General features: G+C 40.4%; 1 protein-coding gene across 1 annotated transcript; it reads right to left on the reverse strand.

The window, feature by feature from the left end:
* Window positions 1-3,759: 3,759 nt before the first annotated feature.
* LOC140628573 (odorant-binding protein-like) lies at window positions 3,760-11,607 on the reverse strand. The gene is made up of 6 exons (XM_072817835.1): window positions 11,530-11,607; window positions 10,802-10,941; window positions 8,180-8,250; window positions 6,367-6,481; window positions 5,262-5,359; window positions 3,760-3,809 (listed from the first exon to the last, which is right to left on the reverse strand). Exons 1-6 carry the CDS (start codon window positions 11,605-11,607, stop codon window positions 3,760-3,762), a joined length of 552 nt encoding a protein of 183 aa, XP_072673936.1.
* Between the last annotated feature and the right edge of the window lie 1,598 nt (window positions 11,608-13,205).

Consider the following 13,205-nt stretch of genomic DNA (forward strand, 5'->3'; position numbering starts at 1 on the left):
GATCTACATGTGGGCATTGGCACACGCAAACACATAAATGCAAATGCCAAGATGCAAATATGCAGACATCCGGTCGCCCTCTCTTTCCAAGTCCCTGAAGTAGGTGAGCTGACTGGGGATAACACCACCTTAGAGTTGTTTTAGGGACCGAGGTGTGCAGTCTCCTGAGCATGTCTACCCTCTGAGCTTATAATGAACATCAGGTAATTATGTATCTATGGAAAGCACATAGGAAAGTGTTTAGTTTGGAGAAAAGAGGTCTTACCTTGTCATTAATGCCTTTTAATAAAACGAGGGAATCGGTGGATAAAACACGAGTGTTTTAGGAAGCTGTTACCATGATCAGTTTAGTCAACATTGAATGAACTTGCCCCTCATCCTTACAGGCTATTAAAATGAAATAGGGATCTTGCAATCCTCTGCTCACATTTGGTCATTTATGGAATAGGATGAGTGGGCCATGGGGTAAGAATAGGTCAGTCATGGAATAGGATACTTTTAAAAGTAGATTGTAGCTCAAATTATGCCCCAAAATATCTTCAAGGTGATTGTAAGAGCTAAGAACAAAAAAACAAAATGATAATAAATCTTAGAGGAACGCACATGTGCACCTTGGGGCTTCTTTAGAGACTTTCTCACGTGAAAACCACAAGCCATAAAACATATTAAAAGTGTTTAGATTAATTTTTTAGAGATTATTTTTTTATTTATTCATGTGAGACACAGAGGTAGAGAAGTAAGCAGAGGGAAAAGCAGGCCCCTTCTGCGATCCTGATGCAGGACTCTCTCCCAGGACCCTGGGATCACGCCCTGAACCAATGGCAGATGGTCAATCACTGAGCCACCCAGGTGCCCTTAGATTAAATTCTGGTATTACAAAGATACCCTAAATCATGTTATAATGAAGCCACAAACTTAAAAGAAGATAATTCCTTAACTATTATAATAAAATTTATTTTCTCAACTTATGAAATCCTACATGTGGGTTACCCTGACATGACACGTGTTCCCCCTCGAACGTGTTCATGCCATAACTGGGAGCCTGTGCCTCCCACTCCTCTTCTCCCATTTTGTACATCCCCCATCTCCTGCTCTCAGGCAACAACCAGTTTGGTCTCTGTGTTTATGGGCCTTTTCTTCTTTGGGTTTGTTTGTCCATATGTTTTTATTTTTAGATTCTGGGAAGAAAACAAGGGGTAATGGAAAGGGAGGTTTGCTGGGGGTTGTGGTGACTGGGTGATGGGCACTGAGGGGGGCACTAGATATGAGCACTGCGTGATATGCTGTATGTTGACATATTGAACTCCAGTAAAAATTAATTAAAAATAGATTTAAAAAATAAAATGAAACTATGATATGTGTCTCTGACTTATTTCACTTAGTGTAATACCCTCTCCCTCCATCCACACTGTTGCAAATGGCAAGATCGCACTCTTTCTTACACACATAACTTAACTGACCCCTTTTCCCCTTAAGGATGACAAACTTACAAGAGTATGATTGCTAGAAGATACAATTTGTTTTGGCTTAAAACCCAGAAACTGCTAAGATTAATCTTCAGAGTGGCTGTTTCAGTTTAGATTTCTGCACAGAATGATGCTAGTTCACCGGGTTTAAGTGTTATCAGTATTTGTTGTTTTAGTCATTTTCTTTTCCCTGATCACTTTGTTGCAAGAATGTGGTATGTGAGACGTAGACACACTATGTGTTGCTCAGCAGTATATGTTCCTGGTAAGGCTTCTGGTCCTTAGTAGGCTGCTGTATGTAAGTTCTGTGGGACTCAAAAATTACACAGAGAGTTTAAACTGTATGCGGCAGGGGGGATTGACCTCCCAGCGCCTGCTTTGTTCATTGATCAGCTCTGGGTAGTGATAGAATGACAGACGCAGAGAGAAATAAACTCTATCTCCAAACACCGTGCACAGGTCTGGTGCTTATGAATGCAATAGTCACACCTCCAGCTTACCCACAACATTATTATTTCTTTCAGTCCTTGCTTTCTGCACTGCTGTGTTATGCTCTGCTTTCATTTACCGATATCCTCATTTCTACAGATGGACCAGTTCAAACATGAGCATTTATTCTGAGAATTAACCTCTCAATTCTTAGTCCAAATTCTTCTTAAAATGTTAATTTCACTCATCCCCTTGACTACTTATTCCACGGCAACACTCATCAAAATTATGTCCCAGAATGCAGGTTCCCATAGGAGTTCCTAGTGAACTGACAAAAGACCATGAGTTTTAATATCCCTTATTTTTATACCTATATCCACGCTGAAAACTTCTGGACCAGCAGCTTCCTTATGGAAATGACTATGGTGGAAAATCCAGTTTCTCTAGTTGATGAAGGACTAGGGAAGGATTCTTCTTCCTCTTATGTCAACATTGGTAACGTGTCTTTGGGAAATGTACCCATTTCATTAAAGGTGTTAAATTGGTTGCCATCATTTTGTTAATAGTTTTCTGTGATTATTCATTTCTATGCCATCCGTGGTGACAACCTTCCGTTCCTTATTAACATTAGTCTCACACACATACCTTCATGAAAGAGTGAAAGAAACTAGGTCAAAAAAATGCAGATTCTGGCTTCTATTCTTACAAGATTTCTGTAATTTTTACACATGATATTTATGCACATGTATATATGCACATACACACACACAATGGTATATGGGTATGTGTGTTATAGTTCACAGTTTTTTAAACACATTATTACCGGGGCTCACCTTTCAACATGCCCACGAGGTTGAGGATTGATTGATCTACTTCACTCCCCAGCATTTCCAGACACACTCTTGTGACCAGAGTCAGAACTCCAAATGCATACAGTCTTTTATTCAAAAAGCACAAATGAAACATTGCCCTTGGCATGTTTCTGACTTCCAACAAAAACCAAGATAGTATTCTTTACTGATGCTTTCGACGTGTGCATACTGTAGCCCATTTCGAAACTGTGTCTGTGTGGGCAGCCCTGGTGGTGCAGTGGTTTAACGCCACCTGCAGCCCAAGGTGTGATCCTGGGGACCCAGGATCGAGTCCCACGTTGGGCTCCCTGCATGGAGCCTGCTTCTCCCTCTGCCTGTGTCTCAGCTTCTCTCTCTCTCTCTCTGTGTCTCTCATGAATAAATAAATAAAATCTTTAAAAAAAAAAACTAGTTCTGTGTAAGTAAAAACACTATTTATTCTATTAAAGGTTGTTGAGATCTAATTTTATTTTCCTGGGGCCTGGAGTAGATCTCTGAACTCTGGCTCAGCCATCAGAACAAGTTTTGCATCCAGACTGCTAATCTCTTCAATGGTGAACACCTGTGTGTCACAGATAGCTGATCAACGAGTTTGCCTATTGCAGTCGGAATGGCCATTCCTTACACATCGCAGTGTCCACTGATCTGGGAAGGAAATATATCCATCAGAATTTCCTCTTTCTCCTTATGGTTTAGATCTCTTTCTCCCTCCCTTAATGATATCTCTATAGCACATTTAGTCTTAATGTAAAATGTCTCTGATATGATATTGATCCTGTTATAGCCATGCATTTCTGGATAGTTATATTGAAAGTGGATATTTGGGTATTTATAAATAAGTGACTATCTGCACAAAAATACGGATACAGAACACATGTTTAGTCAATTTATTCCATCATATGAATTCCAGTAACACCCAATAGGCATGAATGGTAGCGAGAGAGATGAAATGGCAAAAGGAAACATGTTTATGAAGAAAGAGAAATGATGCCGAGCAGAAATAAGGAGTGCTTTCATCCTACTGTTGATCCTGATTCCATGAGGAAGACGACACGTGACACAGCTAGAGGGAAGGAAACAGGACAGAAGGTTCAAGTGAGTTGACCATATAATAGCCTACGACGGTGGGCCTCAAGGAGTATAATGTCAAGGGTTCAAGTTAACCCAGCACACATGTTCTGACGAAACTTCAGAGTCTCCATCCCTACAATATAGGAAGAACCATGAGAATTTTTTTTTTTTTGTGGATGTACATTGGATGGGACCTTTCATGATGAAGATCCCTGCCAGGACCTGGACAATTTCAGAATGCATGCTCATGGAGATGGCCCATCAAAAATGATTTTACAGGATCTTTGAAGGACTCACACTCTGCTCTTCCAATTCTAAAAGCTCTGTGGCTTCAAGATGTTATATGTGGCCTGGAAGCTAATGTCTCCATTTGCTCTTGTATCCTCCATTGCTTCCCAAGAGCAGTGACACAAGGCGCCCTTTAGGCTATATCAGCATCATGGTTTGAGGCTCATCTGACTTTAGAAAGTTCAAAAATCGTATTTTGGGGATCCCTGGGTGGCTCAGCATTTGGCACCTGCTTTTGGCCCAGAGTGAGATCCTGGAGTCCCGGGATTGAGTCCCGCGTCAGGCTCCTAGCATGGAGCCTGTTTCTCCCTCCTCCTGTGTCTCTGCCTCTCTCTCTCTCTCTCTCTCTCTCTCTCTCTCTGTGTGTCTATCATAAATAATAAATAAATAAATAAATCTTTTTAAAAAATCACATTTTAAGGAAAACACCTTTTGCTGGTGAATATGCCTTAAAGGCATGTGGTACACCGCATGGGTAGAGGCTCTCCAGTGCTTTTCTAGTCATCCCCACCAAAATGTGTCATCTCCTGCCTGTCTCTGAATGACTATCATTGGCGTGAATTTTGTGTGATTGCACATTGAAACCAAATCTGTTTTTTAGCATCAATCACCTCATTTGGTTTTCAAACTCATAGGACTTGGGGTAAACAGTGTAATCTCTTGTAACAAAACAGTTCTCTACTGACACAAGTATTGGGTTAGTTGACATAAGGCACTCATGACAGGTCATTGTTACTTACAGTATTTAGGAGGAGTTGGCATCACTGGGCTGGACAATTGTCTGGTAACAAAAATACAAAACGTGAAAAGAGGAAGAACCAATGACAACATCCCAGTATTTGTAAGAATTTATTCTTTTGTAATCTTAATATTTTAAAATTTATTTAAGAGAGAGAGCAAAGGAGAGAGGACAAGAGGGTGATGGAGAAGTGTGGCATCTGATGCAGGGCTCTAACCCACAACCCAGAATTGATGACCCAAGCCAAAATCAAGAATCGGATGCTTCACTACCCATGCCATCCAGACTCCCCATGATTTCTTCTTCTCAATTGTAGATTTTATACAAGATCATCCACAGAAGAGAAAGGTGAAAAAGCAGAGTTATGTATCAGGTGAAGGATGTATTCAAAAAATTATATATCGGGAGTCACATTACCAGTGTCGCCTAAGTATATAATATTTTCTTCTGGAATACCCTTTTCGCTACTCAGCTTCTTGAACTTTGCAACGTCTTCCTTATGAACACCAGGTCCTCTGACTGGAATCATGTATAAAGTGGAAATTGCCCGTTAGAAGCCCTAATAATTTCTGAATACAGAATGAGAATCACTTATGGGGAAATCTAGTCCTTCATGGAGTCCCAAACAATGACCATTGCCCTTGTGGCAATGTCAGCTGCCTGACTTGGTGGGTAAGAGCCGTGAAACCCTGTCCAACTGCACAGCCGTGCACTGTCCAGCATCAGCAGCAGGACTCCAGGGACGCAGTAGGAACTCCATGAATCTTGGACCCAATCCAGCAAGAAATCCAATCGACTGCACCTCGGCCTGTGCCTCAGAATCTAGATCTGACATGCACGTTGCTTCTGGACCCAAAGCAATTGGAAGGACCGTTCTCACCCTCCAGACCAATAGCAGCCGTGTCTCCCATGGTAATGGGATGTAATGGTAATGTCTCCCGTATGGGAGACAGCTTCGTTGGTTTTTGTTTTCATTAAAACTACAGTTCTCAGATGCCTGTATCCAAATTGACACCTACTGTCCCAGAGGCCACAACACCCATCTCAGTGCCTGTGTGTGGTTATTCACCGGCGAAAGAGTCAGTAGTATCATGACAGCAATGCACTGGGAGGATTAAATGTGGTGAAGGTTTATTTGAGAAGCTTCAGCTGCAAAGCTGAAGAGTATATGAGAAGAATGGTCGTAAATTGCAAGAATTGGGGTCAACCTGACAATAGTTGAGACTGAAATTTGTTGACCTGTTAAGGAACTATTTATAATAGAACTCTTTTTTTTTTTAATATTCAGTTTTAACATTGGACTTATTTTTATATGTCTGGTGATTTAATAGCTGCCACAGTTACCAGCCCTTGTTTCCACATTTGTGTTTTAGAATAATTCCAGGATCCTTGACACAAAGCACCTAGAGACTTCAGATTTGTTTGCAGGATAATTAGTAATGTGCAGATGTACTGGTTTTCTCAATGAAAATGCTGACGGTGGATGTGTTATATGGCCATGAAAATCATCAGGATGTAATACATACCGAAGAAAAAAACTGTTTTTGTCATTCCACCTTGGTCATCAGCATTGAAATCATAGGCTAGCAGAAAATTTGGGGTCACTTCAACAACCTGGAATACATTGTCACCTTCATCTGTAGGACAGAAGAAAAAAATATATAAATACTTACATATATATATATATTATTCTCTTCACTTTATTTTTTTAAAATTTTATTTATTTATTCATGACAAACACAGACACACAGGGAGAGAGACAGAGAGAGAGAGAGAGAGGCAGAGACACAGGCAGAGGGAGAAGCAGGCTCCATGCAGGGAGCCCGACGTGGAATTGATCCTGGGTCTCCAGGATCACACTCTGGGCTGAAGTTGAGGCTAAACCACTGGGCCACCAGGGCTGCCCTCCCTTTGTTAATTTATTGTAGATTGGCTTTACCATGGTGTGGTTACCGTATTGGCCACATTTTGTATTTGTTTATGCGTCCCCTCAACAGCTCAGTGAACATTAATGTTGCTTATGCCAATGACATCAAGGGGGGTAGGGGGTACATTGCCTTCCTGCAATTAAATATTTCACATGTGCACTTAACCATTTCACACTTCCCAGTCTTGTTAAAATGTTTTCTAGTTACAATTTCAAACAAATGTTTCTAGTTACAGTTTCTGGTTACAATTCCTAGTTCCCCAAGGCCTGTTACAGTAAGTCCAGTAAAGTCATTCTGTTTCTCTCCTTTCTTAAATTTGCCATGTCCAAATCTATCTTTAAAAAGGTTACAAAATGTAGAAAATTAAAGAAGAGAACATTGATGATTCAGGCAAACAGAAAGATCACGTAAGAGTAAGGAAAGTGACAATGTTATTTAAAAATACACTGGTAATAAAAGTTACTGATGAATATGTGTGGTGCAGAAGGGCAGGCATATAGTTCGCTTGATTGATGTATATTTTACTTACTTACATGTTCGTTATCTATTGTAATCTCAGACGAGGGTTGTAACTACAGATTGACACGCTTCAATTTTGATCGCATATTTAGACATCTGGCCACTAAAAATCAGAAAGTTGTTTAGGATCCTTGAGAGGAGTTTAGGCATCTAAATCTTAAGCAGCAGCCCCTTGCTTCAGACACACGCTGAGCTTATGAAGAAATGTGGCTGCTGTTTGAAATCACTCTGATTTCCTTGGATTCTAAGTTAATCTCCCATACATGGAATCGATAAGAGGTTTTAAGATTATGGTTTAAAATGTATTCCATTAATATCAGAAAAGGAGACATAACATGAGAGATTCCTAACTCTGGGAAATGAACAAGGGGTGGTGGAAAGGGAGGTGGGCAGGGGGCAGGGGTGACTGGGTGATGGGCACTGAGGGGGGCACTTGATGGGATGAGCCCTGGGTGTTATGCTATATGTTGGCAAATTGAACTCCAATTTTTAAAAAATAAAGTCTGTTTTGCTCTGATAAAAAAATAAAAAAATAAAATGTATTCCATTAAGCAAAACGATGTCAATAAAAAAACTCAGGATAGGCCTGTTTGATTTAGTTCCTAAGGTCATTTTAAGTGATCTGGAAACATTTTCCTTCACTTGAGAACCTTATGAACTGAGTATCCTAAGCACACCATGAATAATACTCAGAATTGGAAGGGGCCACTGGTGTCCCTTGATTGACTTGTCTGCGCACCACAAAATACAGTGCTCAGAAGATTTAGGGACATGTGCACAGTCTCACTTCGAAGCATTGGTCAAACTAGAGTTCAGGTAGACAGAGTTCTGGAGAGAAGTCGAGAATCCCATTTCAACCCTATTATATCAACGAACGCTTGTACTTACAACCAGTATTGATAAGATTGTCTTGTCCTAATGATCCCTCAACAGACTTTTCAACGCATTCTCCGTCAACCCTTAAAAACAAAAAACCTTCAAGTGGATGGATGAAAACAAACTTTGGTCCATGGTTAACATTTTCTTTCTTTCCACCCCCCAAGGCCCTGCTTGAGGCATCATTGAGTGCCTATGCACAGTGTGACATTGGAAAGACAAGAAATAGGTTTTCCAGGATCAAATATCACCTCGCAAGGATGTCTTTGTCTACACATAGAATCAGATCAGTAGGTCTGAAGACCAGCAACAGATTCAAAACAGGTCGTATTAAAGCCAATTAAACATGAAATTTAAATATTAGGAAAGAAGAAAAAACAAAGGTGACGTTTTCCACGAATACAAGTATACTAGATGTTGCCTCGAAAGGTCAGTAGATGCACACATATGTGCGAACTGAGTGAACTATCCTTCATGTGGATGCCCAGAATCATGTGTACACTACACTCCAGGAAACCTCCTTGCAGAAGGAGAGGCCACATGCAAAGTCAACTAAATGCAGATGGACACAAAACTTGTAAAAATGACCAAAAAAGATCATATGGTATTCTTTAAAAATAATTAAAAGCTAACAAGTTTATCTCTTGGGATTGGGGTGTCTGCAATTTGATATTATGTACATATAACATACAATCAATCATACTATGTATTACCCATAATCAATTTAGTATCTATTGAGATAGGAATGTGTGCAATCTGATTGTCCATATATATAACATTAAAATCAACTGTATTATGTATCATGCATAATCAATTCTACAATTACATAACATTGCACACATTAATATAATTATTGTATATTATGTATAGCAGATTTATCCACTAAAACTTAGGGAAGCCTTCGAGTATTATTAATGGAATGCTCACTATACTGCATATATATACATGTGAATGTAAAATAATTATTAGGGATCCCTGGGTGGTGCAGCGGTTTGGTGCCTGTCTTTGGCCAAGGGCGCGATCCTGGAGACCCGGGATCGAATCCCACATCGGGCTCCCGGTGCATGGAGCCTGCTTCTCCCTCTACCTGTGTCTCTGCCTCTCTCTCTCTCTCTCTCTCTCTTTCTGTGACTATCATAAATAAATAAATAAATAAAAATTTAAAAAAGAAGAAAAGATATTTAAAATAATTATTATATGTTGTTTTACCTTATAATTCTATAACATGTTTTATACATCATCAATTATACGTGTATATTTATAAATGCATCCCTCCAAACATAACCCTCTTATTTTAATGTCTTAATGCTCATCCTTTTCGGTTTTTCATTCCTCACAGTCTGTCTCTACTGTGTGTGACATCTTGGAGCCCACTTACAGCTTTACAACTGCGATCCTCAGAAACAGACTTCATTCCGTTTCTGCTAAGGCATGGTTTTTGATATATATCATTAGAAACATCATCCTCCCTTTTATTCCTGTTCCCGTTTCTCCCCCAACCTGACAGACGAACACCTTTCTCTCCTTATTTTCAAGCTTTTCCTGGCTTCAGTCCTCCAGCCAGTAGGTTTGCCCAAGCATTTCTCAGCCTTGCAATACTTCACATCTTGTTTTCTGCTTGAGTCTCCCTCCGCCTTGCAAACTTTCCTGTTTCTCTATACTGCCTCCTTTTTGAACTCCTAAGGGAGCATCGGTCAGCAGCACAGTTCTATCTGGATTCAAAGGACAGCAAACAGTAAAAAGAAACAGCTCTCCACCTCGAATGTAAATATAGCTTTTAATCTTATGGGCGGTGGATCTGTTTGCAAGATTTGGTGGTTCTGGACGCTCTCCATTTATTTGCATTAAATGATCCCTCTTGCTTCATTGTATACTTCTCGGGACCTTCTGATGAAACTTAAATGTTGGTATGGAAATGATTGCTATTTGCAGATGGAGTCATCAAAGTATGTGCTTACGGTTACCTCCAATGTAGCAATAAATTTCAAGGATGTGTGTCCATGTCTGAGACAGAGACACAGAGAGAGATGTGTGCAGGTGCTCAAATTTTCTCATTGATTTCAGGCCCTTTCCATTGATCTGGGTGCCAACATCTGTCCCCTTGCTCCTTCTTTGTTTGAACATCCCAGTCCACCTTCAGAAGCACCCTACACCTGCCCTGTGCCAGTCACACTTTGTAGACTCCCTCATGCAAACATTGGCCAATTTTTGCTACTCTCATTCCACTTCGTCTTCACTCTTATAATAGAATTTCATGCATAGTGTCGTTACTAGTTTATAGATCTCTGTAAGGCTCTATTTTGACCAATGAAGCTCAAAAAACACAAATAAATTTCCTCATGTTCTCTTAGTTTTGTGAGTTCTTAATAAAGTGCCTGGAGTAGAGCAGTCATTTTATAAATAAGACTTGAGGCAGCAATGATTAAAATATGCTACTTGTGAGTTCTTCAGGATACAGAATAATTGAGCCAGTGGCAGGAACCCTATGGTCACCGAAGCATGAGAACCATCTCTTTAAACAACAAGGTGTACTAACTTGTTCACATCCTGACATTTCAGTGCAAACAGTGAATCAGATGCCCCCTGAGGGCCAAGCATTTACAGGCAGTTTTAGTCTGTGTTATTGTTACTTACTTGACATAAAAATTGAATGACATTTTGAGTCTTGGTGCGTCCACGTTGATACCTCTCATATAAACCCTGAACGGGCCATTCTCGCCAATCTTGTCAAGGTTGTTGGATGATACGTACAAGGTCTTCCATGGTCCTGAAATCTAAAAGTAAACTTCTCATTAGCAACTTTACTCAATTTCTTTTCATTTTCTCCAACATTGGCCATCATGGCCCTCTTTTCTCTTTTGCATCAGCACAGACCTAACTTTATTGAGTGACTCAAGATTTATAAAATACTGGGAAAACCCAAGCCAACAACAAAACCACAAATCGACATATTCCTAAAACAGCATAACCATGCTTATCAACTGCAAGGCCTCAACCCCAACAGCTCATTGGCTGATGCACATTCTCTCTTATACTACAGGAGAAATGTAGAAATGTGCAATTATTAGAGCATAGGAGACACGTCCAGGAGAAATATGTAAAGACACGATTAACAGAGGCATTCTGAGTTTCCAAGTAGACGGCTAACCTTGGAGTACATACATTTGGATATACATATTAAACTCCCCTCCCCATGGAAACCAAACACACATACACATCAGGCTCCCCACATGGAACCCGCTTCTCCCTCTGCCAATGTCTCTGCCTCTCTCTCTCTCTCTTTCTCTCTGTGTCTCTCACAAGTAAATAAATAAAATCATTAAAAAAAAGACCACCTTGTCAGGTCAGCGTGTACACAATACCTGTGTCAGTACATTAGGAAGGGGTAGGTGGGCATCACAAGCCAAAACAAGTATAAGACACAGCAGTAGAATCTTCATGTCTCCAGAACCTCTCGATTCCTCCTTTGGAGAAGCTTCAGAGTTGGGTTACCTGTTGACGAGATTCTCAGTTTTCATCACTTTATATATTATATGTCTATGGATGTGGCAATGTTTGACTTCTTGTCATTCTTCACACGAGATCATTGTGCAACACTGAACATAAACATCCTGGTTGGCAGCGATATATCCCAAAGATCTGTCAGACCCTGGGTATGTTGATCATCTCTCCCGTATCTCTAGAAATGACATTTAGAAGCTTGTCCACCTCTAGTCTTTTTTGGGTCAAGCCTGCTATATATCTCCTGTCACATGGATACTAATTCAGTCTTGGAAAAATCAAACATCACCTTCACTTTTTGTTCAGTGAGTTTCATGGAGATGACCTTCCTGTCCCAGCACAACTGCTCCCTATTCCTTGTGGAAAGATGGGGAGATCTACATGTGAATATTGGAGCATACAAACGCATAGATGCAAATGTCAAGATGCAAATATGCAGTCATCTGGTCGCCCTCTCTTTCCAAGTGTCTGAAGTGGGTGAGCTGGGGGTGACATCACTTTGGAGGTTCTTTAGGGACCAAGATGTGCAGTCTCCTGAGCATGTCTGCCCCTCTGAGCTTATGAATATCAGATAAATATGTATCTATGGAAAGCTCATAGGAAAGTGTTTAGCTTGGAGAAAACATATCTTACTTTGTTATTAGTATTTTTAATAAAATTGCGGATTCGGTTGATAAAAGAGTCTTTTAGGAAGCTGTTACCATGGTCAGTTCATTCAACATTCAATAATTTGCCACTCATCCTTACAGGTTAATAAAATGAAATAACAAAAGAACAGGGATCTTGCAATCCTTTCGCTCACATTTGGTCATTTATGGAATAGTAAGAGTGGGTTGGGGGGTAGGAATTTTTCAGTTATGGAACATGTAAGTGGGCTGTGGGGTAAGAATTGTTCGGTTACAGAATAGGATAAGTGGGCCATGGGGTAAGAATTTGTTGGTTACGGACTGTGGGGTAAGAATTGGTCCATTATGGAACAGGATAAGTGGGACGTGGGGTAAAATTTGTCAGTTTTGGAACAGGGTAAGTGGGCCATGGGGTAAGAATTGGACGGTTATGGAATAGGGTAAGTGGGCCATGGGGTAAGAATTGGTCGGTTATGGAACAAGGTAAGTGGGACATGGGGTAAAATTGATCGGTTTCGGAACAGGATAAGTGGGCCCTGGGGTAAGAATTGGTCAGGATGGAACAGGGTAAGTGGGCCTTAGGGTAAGAATTGGTTGGTTACAAGATATAGTAAGTGGGCTGTGGGGTAAGAATTGGTTGGTTATGGAATAGGGTAAGTGGGCTGTAGGGTAAGAATTGGTCGGTTATGGAACAGGATAAGTGGGCCATGGAATAAGAAGAGTAAGACTGGAATATCCATAATAAATGAGTATCTATTTTAAGTATGATAAGACCAGGGTTAATATCGTGTGAAACCCAGTCTGTCATGAACCTTTGACCCCCTCCAAACTCGTGTGTTGACATCCTAGCCTCCAGAACCCCAGAGTGGGATGCACTTTGGACATAGCGTCATCGTGAAGATATAGGTAGT

The sequence above is a fragment of the Canis lupus genome, chromosome X (assembly GCF_048164855.1).
Source record: "Canis lupus baileyi chromosome X, mCanLup2.hap1, whole genome shotgun sequence".
Taxonomy (NCBI): domain Eukaryota; kingdom Metazoa; phylum Chordata; class Mammalia; order Carnivora; family Canidae; genus Canis; species Canis lupus.